A 17,270-nucleotide genomic window follows, 5' to 3' on the forward strand; every position below is an offset into this window, starting at 1 on the left:
AAAATCTAGAAAGTACAGAGAGGGGTAAGAATCAAAATTGAAAATTACCCACAAGCCTACAATGAACACTTGATGCTTCCTTCTGATCTGTTTTCCACATGAATTTATTTAAAAATTATAATATGTGCAATTACGTTTCCTGCTTTTGGTCAATGAATGGTATAATCTGCGCACTTTCCAGTGTTATCAAATATTTTTAAAACACAATTTCTACTTGATATATTAGGTATAGCATTTCCACTTTCCAGAAAATGGAATGTGAGTTTATTTCCTCTGTTTAAAATTGAAATGTTCTCAATTTATGCAATCATAAACAATAACACTGTGATAAACATTTATATGTGAATCCCTGTTTAACTTTTCTATATCTCTGACATTTCTGTAAGTAAATTAATAAATAAGCTGCCCCCCCCAAAAAAATAAACAAATGGGGCTACATCAGACTAAAAAGCTTCTGCAAGGCAAAGGAAATCATCAACGAAACGAAAAGACAACTCACCAACTGGGAGAAAATAATTACAAATAATATGTCTGATGAGGGGTTAATTTCCAAAATATGTAAAGAACTCATATAACTCAGCAACAAAGAGACAAGCAACCCAATCAAAAAATGAGTAGAGGATGTGAACAGACATTCTTCCAAAGAAGATATACAGATGGCCAACAGGCGCATGAAAAGATGTTCAATGTCACTAATTACTTGGGAAGTGCAAATCAAAAGTATAATGAGATATCATCTCACACCCATCAGAATGGTTATTAGTAACAAGATGAGGAAGTAATAAGTGTTGGAGAGAATGTGAAGAAAAGGGAACCCTCATACACTGCTGCTGGGAATGCAAACTGGGGCAGCCATTGTGGAAAAAAGTATGGAGATTCCTCAAAAAATTAAAAATAGAAATACATATGACCCAGCTATCCCACTACTGGGTATTTATCCAAAGAACTTGACATCTACAATAGAAAGAGATCTACGCACCTCTATGTTCATTGCAGTATTATTCACAATACCCAAGATGTGGAAGCAACCCAAGTGCCCATCAATTGATGAAAGGATAAAGAAGATGTGGTATATATATATATACATACATACATACACACAATGGAATACTACTCAGCCATAAAAAAGACAAAATTGTCCCATTTGCAGCAACACAGATGGAACTGAGATTATTATGTTAAGCGAAATAAGCCAGACAGAAAAAGACAAACACCACGTGATTTCACTCATATGTGGAAGATAAACAAACCCATGCATAAAGAGAAAAGGTTAGTGGACACCAGAGGGGAAGTGGGGAGGAGGGTGGGTGAAACGGGCACCGGGGAACATTTGTATAGTGATAGACAAAAACTAGAACATCGGTGGTGAGCACAATGCAGTCTACACTGACACTGATATATAATAATGTACACCTGAAATCACACAATGTTGTAAACCAATATGACCTCAATAAAATACAAAGAAAAAAAGAAAAAAGAAATAAATAAGCAGTTTCCCATCCCCATACCTCTTCCGCTATATTTTAAAGAAGAGTTCAACTATTTATCTAGAACTTGTGTTTTCAGGAGCAAGTTTGTAGATGGCTCCAATGACACTGCTGTTAGGTTAGGTGGGATTCATTTCATTACTAGACTTACAAATGTACTAATTCCTTTATATGAATCAAATATTAGGTAATTTTGTATTAAGTAAAGGCACCTAGCATCATTTTACTGTATGTTTACATAAAAGCAGTTGTCAGCAAATGGTAGCTACTGTTATTATAATAACCTACTTTTGGTTATCCTATGTATAAAATCCTCTAAACTCTAGGGAAATAGATTCTTCGATTAAGCTATGTGAGTATTTATTGGCCAGTGGATTTATTAAGTATTAACTGCAGTCTTTGCACTGTGATAAGAACTAGTCCTTCCAAAATCATCTGAAATATTTTTTATTGTTCTCAAACACTTATTTTTGCTTTTATTCTTTCCAGATTTATAAACTGAGACGTCAAGATGTCCAGCAATTTCCCCACGTGGGAATTCCAAAATCTATGCTCTTATTGTTATACATTACTGTTTTCTATAGTGACTTGGAAATTCTACACAGAAACCTGAAATATTCCAAGAGGCACATGTGCTGTTTCTATATCTTCTGTCCCTCAGATGTCTTTCTTTGGAAGAGAAAGTGGAGTACAGAAAGTGAATCCTAGATCTATAGACGATGACAGGGCACAGGATTGCCTTTTCTTCCAGGGCAGATTCATGAACCCCCGGCAATGGACAAAGGCCTATTTCAAAGACAAGGAAGGCATTTGTCGGAGATCCTCTCACCTGTTGTACGTAAAATTGAAATGTAGGGTATGCACGTGAGAGCCTGTATGTTTCAGGGTTTGGAAAAGATAATTGGAGGAAAAACATCCCATACACATTAACAAAACAAATACCACAGAAGATAATAGGTAAAATATAACCCTCCAGGATAAAAATCACAATTCAGCAACAATACTTAATTGTAAATGTTCAAAAATGTGAACTTGGTAGAAATGAATTAACATGGAATTGAAATTACTGAATTGAATTTTTCAAAAGAATATTCAGTAAGTTGGATAGGAACCTATCCAATCTATGCTATCCTAGAGTTTGGAATGGCAAAGCAAGAGAATACCAATCAAAGATATAAATGTACTTCAGCTGTTAGAAATGATTTTTCAAATATTTGAGCAAAATATCAGTGAAATCCTGGATCTCAGAGTAGATGAAAACACGTGTTAAAATAAGTGAAGACTTATTTTATGTGTGAAGACTTGGGTATTTAATTTATATCCAAGAATACTGAGAGAGCATGCAGACGTAATTGTAGAAACATTGAAAGTATTATTTTTAAAATTGAGTGTAATTGTAGAAATACCAAAGTTTTAAGATAGACAAATGACCCTTTTTTAAGAGAAATGAAATTTCTCAAAACTATGAAATATGATAAGCTAGGCATCAATACCCATAAATATTCCAAAATATATTATTAATAAAAATCAGCATGAGTTCATTCAGAAATAAATCGACAAATTATTATCAATAAACTTTCCTATTAGTCCTTTACTTTCATCTTTTTTATCATGTCTTAAATTGTACAGTTCAGAGACTTAGAAAATAGAGGAAAAAGAAAACTCAAAGGGGTAGCAGGTTCAGTGGATGACAGTCAAAAATATCCTGAGACGATAGAACAATGGACCGAAATATAAGCTAGGACCTTTAATTGTGATCAGTGTAAAAGTCTGTATTTAGATTCAAACAATCAGTAAATATATTCCAGACAATAGAGATGGTTTCTGTTAAAAATTCTTGAGATGTTAAGCAAACAGCTACAAATTTAACGTGCATAAAGATATGTTGCGAATGACCAAAAATAAAGATAGTTCAAGCATTTTAGGCTATGTTAATGGAAATAGTATTCCAATCATGGATAACAATGATTACAAAACTTTAATTCATACCAAGCAAATTAGTACTGCTGAGGATTAAAAAAAAAATTACTTGAGGGGCTGGCCCCGTGGCCGAGTGGTTAAGTTCGCGTGCTCCGCTGCAGGTGGCCCAGTGTTTCGTTGGTTCGAATCCTGGGCGCGGACATGGCACTGCTCATCAAACCACGCTGAGGCAGCGTCCCACATACCACAACTAGAAGAATCCACAACGAAGAATATACAACTATGTACCGGGGGGCTTTGGGGAGAAAAAGGAAATAATAAAATCTTTAAAAAAAAAAAATTACTTGAGATACTATCCTGTCTTTAAGGAGCTCACAGTTCAAGTGTGGAAACAGACACAAAAAAAGAGAATGATAAATAAAACATTTCTTCATTATGACAATATCATTAAATAATACTTGGAGTGTTATGTTCAATTCTTATCACTTAATTTTAAAAGATACCATCATTATTTAGTATAAAAAATGTAGTATAGGCTGTCAGGATCTGTCTGAGAAAAAAATTAATATCTTCGTTTTATAAATGGAACCATTAAATTGGGATTTAAAAAACAAAAACTCATCCACAAATAGCTCGTAACTGTTAAAGCTAAGAAAAACACAGATCTTTCTGCATTAGCATTACTGCTCTTAAGAGTGTATATAGAGCAGTATTTATTAGTGTGTCCTGTTGAGACAGTATTTCATAGGATATTACACACCCAAAGAAAAAGATTCCATAGTGAATAATTTTGAGAAAGATGAGATAAAACAAAATTGACAAGTTTCTTTACTATAAAGCCTTTCTGAGACTTTAATATTCTGACACGCATTGTGAATCCCTTAGAGGATAGTCTAACAGGGAGACTCTTCAAATGCATTTCACCTCAGAAGCTTTCTGTTGTTTTCTTCATTGAGTATTTGAGGGGATGGTGTTCCATGGAACACCCATTGGGAAACGCTGCAATGCTAGAAGACCAAGAAAAATCTAAATGTCGGGAACTAGAAATAAAAAAAAATTCACCTCAATATAACATTTCAATAAGAATTTTTTTTCAGAAAATGTAAGAGCTGCTCAACAAAGGTGACTCAATACCTGTAAAACATGTTGCCCAAGAGATCACATCAATAGGTGAAAGGTCAGAGAACACTGCTAAGGTCACCTTCTAACTCGTGTTTTTGATGGCTTATTTGCAGTCATTATCAGCTGAAGTTTTCATACATTTAGTGTTCCAGATTATCTGTCCATTTTTGTACCATTTTGAATTGTCTTTTGTAGACAGAAGACATGCAGGTGAACTATCAGAACCTGTTGCAAATACGATGTCCTACATCAAAGTACACGTAACACATACAATTTACACTTATGCCAGTGAAAATTAAAGCCACTCTTCTCCAACTTACAAAACACCAGGTGATTTAAATCATCTTAATAATAAATTTCATGTGTGCAGGATAAAAGTTTTCTCATTTACAAAATGAGACAACGGGCCTGGAAAGCACATATGGGGAAGTGTGAGACCATTTTGTACACGGACTGGTGTCAGGAGCAGGGAAAGCTGTGGAATGCATAAGGCACTCTTCAGATCATTTCCGCTTACTTTTCAATGTGTCTATACCTGGTCTTGAACATCGTTACCCTCAAACAAAACATGACTGGATAATCACATGGGTTATCACTGCATTTTACTACAGTCTAACATTTATTTGCTAAAATAATAAGCTAGATATAAAATTGATACCTATTTGTGTATTCCTTGATGATCTGATATATACTAATCTTGATTGTTTCATTTTCAAATCGACTGTTGCTCCGGTCCTTGTAGATGCGGAATTCAGCTGCTGTCACAGCTTCTCCGTGAGGAATTTGAGTAAGGTCAAACCGGAATTCTTTGTAATGCCTCCGCTGGTGAGAAAAATCCTTGTCTCTTTCAACTGAAAAAAACAAGGAAGGAAAAAAGTTAGTTCTTTATAAAATATGGAAATTAATGGTAAATTCTCCAGCTTTGAAAATGAAAATAAACAAGCAGGATATTATAAAACTGGGACAACACTAAAACCACAGGCTCATACGTGTTTCCAGTTGACGGAAATTCCACAAACCAATAGCCTTTAGTTCAAAAGCAATATAACCTCTGTGGTTTTATACAAATTCCTGGACCCTAAATGGAAAAGCTATCCAAAAACATTTTAAAAAGTGGAGGTTGTAAAGTTGTTACTAGTATGTATCAAGCACCAGAACACAGGAGGGTTCATACAGGAATTAGGAATATGTTATAGAAAACTCCAGTGTTCCAGGTGAAGCTGTGGTAATATTTAGGACAGCCAGGGGAGGAAAATAGGAAGGGGGACTGAGGAGTTGCAGGCACATAGGACTGGGTTTATGACATTTGAGAGGTCAAGTGAATAAAACAAATTCATGTTCACAAGAAAGATTATTTCTAAAATATCTTCCCCAGAAGAGTTTTCTTTTCTCCTCTCAGCAATGAAATGCTCTTTTTCTAAAAAAAATTTTTAAAAAGCCACTTTCATTAGTTCTCTAGATTGTTTAGTTCAACCTCCTTAACCGTGGTGTGGCTTAAAGCTTCCCAAAGACCTCTGTCTGGTCTTGCTCAGAATTGAGAGAGGAACATATTTTCCCCTTTAGCACCCTTCCTAGCAAATGAAGCCAGAAAACTTTTCCTGTTGAGCATACTAAGGAATTTGGAGGAATTCAGGACAGTAAGTCTCAGGCATATTATTATATAATCTGGCTTTGTAAGATAGTGTATTATCTGATACAGTCTCTATCTACTGGGCCTCTAAAACTTTCTCAAGGAACTTTCTATTGAAAGGGCTCATTTTTAGTAAGACAATATCATTTGATGGTGTTAAGTTTCTCTCTATTGGTAGGTTTCTTAAAATCTCAGTTATCTAGGATAATATAGGACAGGATTACAAAAAATCCACTGCAAATCACTATGGGCAAAATGTCTCACTATTACAGCCTACAGTAATGTTTTCTAAATATTTTCAATGACATGACTCATTGCTAAAATTTTGTTACAAAAAATGTATAAGTTGTACAAATGAATTCACAAGGTTCAAAAATTGGGTTAAGATACAAAAATAGCTTGAGGAGGTTAACTGAAATTAGGTCAACACTGCTATGGATATATGAGACTCGGGGTCCTAAACTGGAGGAAGGATTAAGACTAAGGAAGAGAGAACAGGACGGTGATCATCCTGTGATTTTGGAGAGCTGAAGCTGCTAGACTTCCGAGTTCCAGTGCCAGAGGGGGTCCATGTCAGACAGCAAGCTCATGACAAAGGAACCCACAATTCCTTGCCTTTCCTCCAAAATAATCTCTGGTTTATTTTCCCAGAGGAGTAGGAGGTGGTTTAGGAGAATGAGGAGCTCATCCTCCCCCCGCCCGCCCCAGACATCTAAACTAGCAAAGAGAAAACCGCGAGCTACACCTGAAGGCACTTTAGTTCTGGGGCGCTTGGCAAGGATGGTGCTCTTAAGACTGTCTGGCTCACACTCCTACCACCTCGCATGACTCATGAAGATTTGTTTTCTTAAAATACCATTATCTTGGTCCTAAGAGAGGCCCATTTCTAGAGAGATCATTAATTAACTTTTCCCTAAACAAGGAAAATAACCCCATTTTTAGGATCCTATTTTGATCCATAATTCAAACCTCTTTTCTATCTAATCTTCTGCTGGCGAGAGAATAGCCTGAATAGATCTCCTTTGTCTCCATCTGTCCTTTCTCCTGACGGAGCCACATGAGAGGGAAAGCGTAAGGGAAGAAAAGACCTACAAACTGGATACGTAAGAACTGAAAGTTTGCATGTATGAACATTAAAACGAGACGCAACTTTTGTTTACAGAGGACAAAATTTAATTGACTGGAAATTTATTCTTTTCTGACCCTAACCTAAATGAAATTACAAGACAGTATTTCAATAGCACTTATTATATGCCAGGTACTGTTCTAAGCTTTTTATTAATATTAATATATTATACTTCATAACAATCTGGGAAGTGGGTTCGGTCGTTATCCTGATTTTGAAGGTGAAGAAACTGAGGAGGCATAAAGAATAAATACCTTGCCAAAGAATTTGAATCCTATCATTTGATGCCACCAAGCTATAGTTCTTAAATGCCAGGATATGCTACTTCTGCTTATAGATAATTACCTTGTCCTAATTCATTAAGTATTTATGCTCTCAGAAAGATCTAAAATCTCACATTTACAATTCAAAAAGCTCTGAAAACTGAAAGTTTGGTTTCAAGATCATTTGGCATAAGAACTGGAAATTAACTGACTTGAGGCTATTTAAAGTCTCTATCCGACTTTATATAAATATTTATTGCTTTGCTGCAGAAATGGTCATGTGTTTGACTAGATGGTACTGTCCCAGTATCTGCTTGAGAAGTTCATGCTTTATGATATGTGCACCAACTAGACATTCAAAAAATATATTTTCTTAATGTGAAAGTCCATATTCAAAATTCTAAGTAATAACAATTATTATTCAATTTTGCATTTACAATCAATTTTATATTTGAAATTTAAACCAAAAAAACCTATAGTCCTGGAAATAAAAGCTTTGACATGAATTTGTTAGGACCCAATGTAAAACACACACCTGCATAATGCAGATAAGTATTGAATTCATATTATGTAAAGTCATCTACTGTTCTGGAATCCCCTGGGAGATGTTAGTGTAATAAAGTGGAAAGCTAGAATTTCAGCCATTATTATAAGATTTGAGTTTTCTAATCCAGGCTATTTAACCTAACCCCTTAAGGGGCAAATTTTCAAAGAGTTTAATAAAATTTTATATTAAATATACCACACAGAATAAAGTTGCAATGCAAATTTTCAATGATTCAAATTCTTATATCCCACTGCTTTGAATTATAATTGCACTAGTAAATTTTATGGGACATGTTGGAATGAGTAATGGAATAAAACTTGTATTTATAAAGCCTTGCACTTCTAATGATGCTCACAAATATTCACAAGGTAATCTCAGTCACCTCAAAGAGTAATGCTGGGGAGGTGTCAAATATTAATATCCCTGACTTAAGAATAAGAAATTGGGTGATGACAGCTAGGCGGGAACAGATGTCTGTCTTCTAAAGCTCATTATAAATCTTTGTTCAATGTCCATACCACCTACAGAATGACATCCTACTGTTGTGTACTTAGGGACTAGCTCATGGTTAATATATTTAAACAACGTTTCTCAGCAGTGCACAGAAAAGTGTTAACAGGCTGGAGAATCAGGAAGTTGATCACCAATGTGTAAGCAGCATCTAACACAATACAATGCCTAATGCAAAGAAATCTTCTCATAAATAGTAGTTGAATGAAATACTGTAGGGATGGATCAAAATCTGGTCCTATCTTTTCACTCGGCATCATCCTGCTGCATTCCCCATTGAAGAAAGTCATGATCATTTATTTAATTAGTCATTTGTTTGGCATGTGTTTCCTTTAATCCTCACAATGTTACTTATTTCTATTAGCTTCTAGAACTCGCCCAAGAGCCCAAGATGTATAATTGGGAGAACAGATTTCATCCCAGAATCAAGATTTCAATTCCCAAGCCCTCGACAAACCAACACTGGGTTTGCTTGTTTTTCCTGAATGTAGTTTTGTTGGTTTGTTTTATGTAATTGTCCCTCAGGAAAGTTGATCTTCTTTCAGTGCTTTCATTCTCTTCTCGGATGCACCTACTAGACAGATGCCATGCTTTCTGAACTCTACTCATTCTTCTAGAACTCACTCCCTCCAATCTTTATCTTAGCAAAAATTATTTTATTCACTTACTTATTATTGATTCCATTTCTTATATGAGGAAATTTGCATGAATAAACAAATGACTGTATTCATAGCTTGAATTAATATTATGTACTACATATATTCATATGCAAGGTCATCCTTTTACTGCAACCATATTTTAAAATAATTATAACTCACCAGCTGGATCTCTCCATACTCCAACCTTTTCTCCATTAGATCCACTACCAAAACATCATTCCCAAAACAGATGAAAAAGAATGTACACACACATTTTATATTCCTTAAATGTAAGCTTTTTATAGGAGATATTTTTGGCTTGTTCATATTGCGATGATTTTGGTAAATATTGAGCATTCTCTTTCTCTGTATTTTACAGTTTGCTATCACCAATTGTAACTGCAAATGGCTTGAAAAGCTTAAAAGATAAACAATTAAACAAGAAAAAAAATCAGCAACGTATATACTATTTTTGTTTTTTGCCTCCTAATACATTAAATATTTGATCCTTTCAATTCACTCTTTCATTTACATGTTACATCAACTAAATACCATGAGTTTCCTAAATGATCTTTATTATCATTTCTAATAAAATCTGTATTACCAGATAAAATTATGCAGGACTCCACAACAACCATAATTACATTCCTATTTAGTGGTAGAAAATACTTTCTTAATAACTGGACAAAACAAACAAAGCAAAACAAATGAGATAAAAGAAAAGGAAACAAGCAAGAGGGTTAGCTCATTCAAGCCAGTCCCAGACGTGCTGAATACTCAGACGAGTGTTAAAACACACTGAGATCAGAGGGTGAGCACTTTTCTCTGGTGGAGACCATTCCTTCATCCCAGACCATAGACACCATTTCCGTCGTGTGAGATGGAAAAGAGAGTTCAGGAACAAACATAATAGATTTAAAACACACATACTGTATCAATCAATTCAATTATATTTAAAAAGAGAACATAATGACCTGCCCAAACTGCTGTTTTCATATCTGCTTACACATCTAACAAGATCAACGGGCTACATTGGGCCAACAACCAAGCGTACATTGCACCAATGCCACATGCTCTTCTCCCATTGCCATTCATGACACTGCCCGTTTTGAAGATTGCTAGATGTAAAACCAATGAATATCACCATAAAAATTAAATAGGTCTATCAATACAGGGTTGTTTATTTATGTCTATTTAGCTAATGGTTGCCAACAATGCTCTCTGCAAAAATTAAAAAGAGTTGCTTTGTGCGTGTGTGTACACACACACACAGAGCAACTAACAGAAAATAAACCATCAAAAAGTCATCAAAATTTATAGTTTACCACTGAAAACACAATCATAATGATGGTGGTGAATATACTTCCTTCTGCTTCTAGGAAGCAGGTTTTTGTATGTTCCGCATATTTCCATCTATGTGAACGACCTAAAGAAAGTGAAAGCTCACCTACACTGACAGAACCAGAGAATTAATTTATTATATTTTGGTTTTGAAAAGTGGTAACATCAAAGCATACAAGAGGGAAAACATGAATGGAAAGATTCACATTTCGTGATTAATGGGCTGAGAGTGAAAAGAAACAGGATTGCCTTCTATAAGCACCAAACTACATTCTAAATGCTCTAAATGGCCAAAGTTCTGCAAAGATTAAGCTTCCTGTGTTTAAAGACATACACTGAAACCTTTTATTGTTGAGATGTGACTTAGAAGTTAATGACTGATTGCAGTCTCTTTTTTTTCCCCAAATGGACACCTCTCTGAATGACTTTATCCTTAACAAAAATTGTATAGAAACACCTTGACTAAATATTTCCATGTCTACAATATCTGAGGAGTAGAATTAATTAACAGAGGATCGCAGTTTTATCTATTAGTGATTTATCTGCAGTTTTAAGGAGACGCATTCACGGGCAATCAGTCTTAATCTCCCACACAAGGGCTGTAACTTGGACGACACAAATAGAATCAGTAGCTGCAAAGAAAAGATAGCACTTTCCCAGGAGCCTAGCCAGCTGTTGAAAGAATACAGATCATTGTTTGCTGCTGAGTGCAAAAAATCATTAAGAGATTACTCATAGAATTATTACTTATCTGTGTTGCATTTTAGTGTAAAGGAAAAAAAGCAGTGATATCATGTGACTACCAAGATGTATCACTTCACAAGACATTCTTCACTGACTAGCCCACTGAGAAATATAAACTTGGTCGTATAAAAGCCTATTCTTTGGTCAGCGAGTGTACATGTACATGTTTGTTTGAATGGATAACCATTCCAGAGAGTGTGGTAAACTCCAGATTCCAGAAACCCTAAGAGCCTCTTAATACCACAGCAATGGGGGACCCGAAGGAGAGAAAATTGTCCCCCGAATGTTTGGTTTCAAAGAACAATTTCAATCGACTTCCAAATATTCTGGAGTTAAAATATTTTTACTTGACTCATAAATGCTTCATGAATACAGTTTTGTAAAGAAGGAAAATCAAAAAAGAAAGATTAGATGATTAAATAAACATGATAATATGATAGCTAAACAAATAGATTCCCTAAAGCAATTTAAAATACAATGCTCATAATTTTGAAATTTACAAAATGTAACTAATGATCCAATATTTATATATTATTTTGTTTTAAAAACTATAAGCAATTTAGGGACACAAAGAATTAAGTCTTACATAAAAAGAGCTTCGGAACTGGGATGAAGATGGTTGCATGATCTATCTGCCCTCCTGAGATCGGTTGGGCCCAGTACTCAGCCCTCAGTGGGTATTTAAACACTATAGTGATAACAACTATACATATCAAGCACTGGTATGAAAACTGATACATTTAATAATTAAGTTAATAAATAAACAATAATAACAATAAGGTATTAATTTCATAAAATTAATATATTTCAAATTTTTGTTTCTTCTCTCTTGTTTGACCCAATAACCTCCATATAGACCCAATTATCCTCCATTATCTTCTCCCCAGTAGAGATAAAAAGCATTAACCTCCTGAATGTCACAAAGTTAGTTAACTACAAAGCCAGGAATAGTATCTGAACCTGTGACTCCTAATTTAATGTGCAGTGCACCAGAGTTTCAACTAGTAATAATCACAACTTCTGTCTCCGGGCAAAAATTTTCCCCTTCCCTTCCAAGGCCAGTGTTTCCGCCTGAGCCTTGCTCCCAATGTCCTGTGCTCATTCTTAGCACGTTCTCTCCTCCTGTGTATTCAATCTTTCTCTCTCTGCTTTGTGTTGGTGCCCTGGACAATAGAACACTGCGAGCACAGCTATAGATGAACAAAGTGGGGTTTCCTGACTTGTTTCAACATATGTCATGGGCCAGATGCCATAGGGGGCCTCAGTAAAAGGGTGTTAGAAAGGACTTGTTAGAATTATGTAAGGTAATTTGGGCCAAGGTTCAGAGGCAGGGTTTTACTCTGGAACTGGGTGCCCTCAGGAAGCAGAGGTAATTTTATCATTTGGTAGAAGTTCTTCTAGAAAGTGAGAAGAAGAGAAGTAGGACAAAGCCCTAATTTGTAAAGAAAGAACACTCACTGATACTATCCAGGAAAGAGGATGTTTGGTCATTTTCGAGATTTGAACAATGTTCTTGTTTTTTAACCTGTGCTCAGACGTGACTGTTGAGTGGTCCTCTTTTTATCTTCCTCCCTTTTGGCCACAGGGTGGTCTTGTCCAATGTTGGTGTTCTGTGAGCTGTTTAAGTTCAACAGGACAACTCTGAGCGCCAGGTCAGCTCATAGCAACTCCAATGCCTGGCTGACCGGTCCAGGCCGGCTCCTGACTGTCATTGGGCTGCTTTGCTCTTTCTCACCTTCCATATCTACTCATCTTGATTGTCCTAGAAATAGCTACTGTGTTACTTCTACATTTATTCCATCCCAAAATATTGATTGGATAACTGCTCCAGGCCAAATCCTAATAGTTAAGGAGATAAAAGAAGCAAAGAGACAGGCACTAAAGATGAGAAAGACAAACATGGAAAAGTACAATTACAATACAGTTGTGGTGACGCTTTTGGGGATGTGTGTGATGCAAGGCAGAATAATAAAGGAAGGAACGAGGCATTGTGCAGGAGTCTTCAAGAGGAGGTCGTTTTGAGCTTGGTGTTAAAGAATTATTACCATGTAGAAGAAAGAGTTCACATAGTTGGAAAGAGATGTGAAAGATTATAGCCAAAGTAGTGAATAATAACTAGTTCATTATGATTGCACATTGTAGGGTCCAGGGGATTAGTAGTGGGATATGAGGAATAGTAAGAATTTCCTGGGACTTGATCAACATTTTCCAGTATTTCCATTCCATCGATGCATTCTATATTTGAATAATTAAAGACAGGAGCTTATTTTCTTTAAATCAGTATCACCTAGCACAGGTGAGCACATAGACAACACTCACATAATTTTGAATGAAAGTTGAATGAATTAATGACTCCTCAACGATCATCTCCCTTTCCTTACTTGATGGTTTTGCTCACGTTTTCCTCTAAAATTTTTTCCCCATTTTTAAGAGATTCGAATCCTACCTATACTTAAAATTTCCAGTTCTAATTCCACAAAGACTACTTTGAAAATTCCTATCCAAATTAATTTCTCCTGCTGGGAAACCCATAGCTCTGTTTCTGTATCTCCCTTTTGATAATGGAGATGATATAATGCCAGAGTTAAGAGTGCCAGATTTGAAGTGAGAAAAACTTAAATTCACCGTGAGTTCCCTAACTTAGTAAAGAGCATGATATTAGGAAAGTTACTCAACATCCCTATGCCTTTATTTATCCATCTTTAAAATGGAAGTAGATAACAAAAGCCGCACTCCACCTTTGTGTGTTGCAAAGGTGAAATGATATTTGAGAGAGGGAATCTTTGCATGGTGCCCAGAACACAGCAAGTTCTCGAAAAGCAGTAGCTATCATATTAATCACTTTCCACTTGCATTATAATTATTATGCGACCTTCCTCTTATTATTATGAGTAAGATACCTCAGAGAAATAGGCATATTTTCTTGTTATTTTGTTTCTTATCTTTGTATTTCTTCACTTACTCCAAACAGGAATTTTTATATAGTAAATGGTCAATAAAAGTTTAAGTACATAAAATTGCCACCTGGCCTAAAACATAGCCATTTTGGTTGTCAAAAGATCAATTTCTTTATCTGGAATATAGGTTTATTAATAAAAGCGATTAATGTTATTGGTTTTTTTAAAAAAAATCTTAGAGTTAAAAAAAAAAACTTCAGGCTAGATTCTACAACAGTGCATAGATAGAAAATAATTGTATTTACTTGATACCTTGTTCAGATATTTCACACCTGCAAAGTGGAGGATATACTAGCACATATCTTGACCGTCACATGTTGCCCATCGGTCCAAACAAATTTGCTGGTCCTGACACGACTCCTCTTTTAAAGAGTCTGAGAGTCACTTACTTACTTTTTCCCTGAATACAACAATGCATCTTGAAGTACAGAAAATATTTTGTTATTGTTTTTATTATAAATATTTTACACAGGATCTTATTAATTGGAATTTAAAATAAACACTCATCTTTTATAGGTTGGATAGTCGTATTAAACTTCAAAAATTAGTTTATAATAAATACAGATGATATGTGATTAATTATTTTGTATAATAAAAATGATTACATAATGATGAGTGAATATATTTAGTATATAAATAATAGATTTCAATCACAACATGTACAAATATTTGGGAAAAGTTTGTTTGCCTGCAAGAAGTCAACATAACAACTGTCTGATAATCACCTTTTGGTAAATATTTAGTTCTCCTGTTTTCTTTAGTGGAAGACTCTGTAGGTTTTATAGATTGCCTGGCAGCTAAAGGTCAACCATTCTAATCTCATCAGATTTCACCGAATGACTTTGTGAATTCTGCTCCGTAAATAAAATAAAACGTTCCATTTTTAGCCACCTGAAGGTGATAGAGGTTACAGTAAGTGGATATACAGCAAAGAACCTCCCCTTACATCTTGAATACAATGAAATGATAGTTTATCTACAGTGAATATTTGTGGTTATCTGACAAAAACAGGTCAAAGGTTTTGCAAGTTTTCTTCTGGAATTGCTCAGTGCCTTCTCTAATGACTGATAATTAAAAACAGAGCCTGGAACTATCAAATGTGGTGGGTGACAGATAAGCAGTAGATTAATGCCAATACTTGGTTAGGAGACACTAAAAGGTCAGGAGTCACAGGAATTAGCCATTGTGCTACTGTGAAAAGACAGACATCAGAAGTCTATGATCCCATTAACAGCTCTTTCCCAAGCCTAAAATCCATTCTCACTTCCTTTGGTTATAACTCAGAGATAATCTCCATGTCATTACACACATGAAGTCAAAGTGACACCACTCACCCTGAGTATCAATAGTTTGTGTGCACATTTTTATTTATATAATATTTTTTTCATATCACATTTTTAGTATGTTCAATACTCATTTTGGAGAATTTTAGAGACATTTTACCCAGAAAAAATTTATACTTAATGGAAAGAAAGAAAAACTAGAAAACTTGACATTATATTAAATTTGTTAAGAACTTCTCTGCGGGAGAAAAACCGAAGTAGGTTTAAGACAGAGTTTGCATAGTATAAAGGATATGAGAATTTTTGTAGCTGAACAAACAAATAAATATCTTTCTCAAATTAACTGCTTTAACTTTTAAATCAGCATGATAACTTTTATGGAGTTCACTCAAGTTCAATTTGTGGTTCAATCTGTCATTTGAAACAAAAGCAAACTATAAATTTCTTTTGCCAAATGGGCTTCATCAATGAAGTTTGGTACATGGAAGGAGATCACAGAGAAATGTGGTTATACTTAATGATGGATAAAGTTATGGGAGACACACTGACTTGGTTTTATAGATCTTCAAGAAGAGGAATAAAATGATGTATAAGAATATATTACATATAGAATTGATAACTCATGTAAGAGTAGCTGATGGTCCCTGTTTGTTTCCTATGAAGGGCTTATTTGCCATCTATCTCCCTCACTAGATTTTAAACTTGCCAAGAGCAGTTTTCTTGGCTCATCACTGTACACTCGGCTCCTACCTCAATCCCTGGCACATGGTATGTGTGCAATATACATGTGGAATGCATGAATATAGGAATACATGTTTAGTTCCGGTTCTTTGTTGTTGTTGTTGTTTCAGGAAGGAGAGTAAATGCAGACTCTTAAATGAGCCTTTCCCGTGTTAAAAAGTAGTATTATTCCCAATGGTATACTCATTTTTTCCTTTCTTTCCTTTCTTCTTTTAAAGGAATTCAAATAAATAGCAATAACTTATTATTGCTTGACTGAATCCTATTGTTGTAAATGTATTTTCAGTTCCCACTAGCTATATTGTTACTTAAAAACATGTGCTACACCAATAGAATCTCTATGATTCTTAAATGGATGTACTGCTCTTTGGGAAGGAGAAAAAGGTAATAGAAAAATTAAATAACATTACTCTTATTTTATGGTTATTGATAGAATTGTAGTTAAAATAATTTGCAGACTGAATCATGTATTATAGAAGAGACATTTATGCATTTTTGAATATAGCATAATAATTGATATATCCTTATTGATTTGTCTCTTATTTACATAAAAACACTTAAGAATTTCATTCCGCCACAATATGTATATGTAATATAACCAAATCTTTGGCAATATGTTCATAATTTTTTAATCTTCTTCCTAAAATTTTGAAAATAATGGTGACTTTAAAAATTGGTTTTGTTTCTTTTAAGATTTTATTTTTCCTTTTTCTCCCCAAAGCCCCGAGTACATAGTTGCATATTTTCATTTGTGGGTCCTTCTAGTTGTGGCATGTGGGACACTGCCTAAGCACGGCTTGATGAGCGGTGCCATGTAAGCACCCAGGATCCGAACCTGTGAAACCCTGGGCTGCAGAAGTGGAGTGTGTGAACTTAACCACAGGGCTGGCCCCCAGTTTTGTGTTTTTAGTTTCTTTTCTGTTTAGAAAAAATTATAACTGCTTTTATTTGCTATGCTTTT

The 17,270-nt window shown here is 34.9% G+C and overlaps 1 protein-coding gene across 6 annotated transcripts in view; it reads right to left on the minus strand.

Moving 5' to 3' along the window:
• The window catches only part of BMP5 (bone morphogenetic protein 5), a 118,329-nt gene that overhangs the window by 52,267 nt on the left and 48,792 nt on the right, over positions 1-17,270 (minus strand). For 3 of the 6 annotated variants that reach the window (XR_011429813.1, XR_011429812.1, XM_070244780.1), the window contains exons 2-3: positions 5,188-5,380; positions 3,517-3,702 (exon numbers count right to left, since the gene is read on the minus strand). Coding sequence is in view for 2 of the 6 variants with exons in the window: in XM_070244780.1 (XP_070100881.1) it covers positions 3,517-3,702; positions 5,188-5,380 (379 nt within the window). In the remaining 4 variants the exon portion in view is untranslated. The remainder of the gene's footprint in view (positions 1-3,516; positions 3,703-5,187; positions 5,381-17,270) is intronic. The other 3 variants (XR_002802323.2, XR_011429814.1, XM_001503224.7) reach the window with 1 other exon arrangement.

This window comes from Equus caballus, chromosome 20 (assembly GCF_041296265.1).
Source record: "Equus caballus isolate H_3958 breed thoroughbred chromosome 20, TB-T2T, whole genome shotgun sequence".
Lineage (NCBI taxonomy): Eukaryota > Metazoa > Chordata > Mammalia > Perissodactyla > Equidae > Equus > Equus caballus.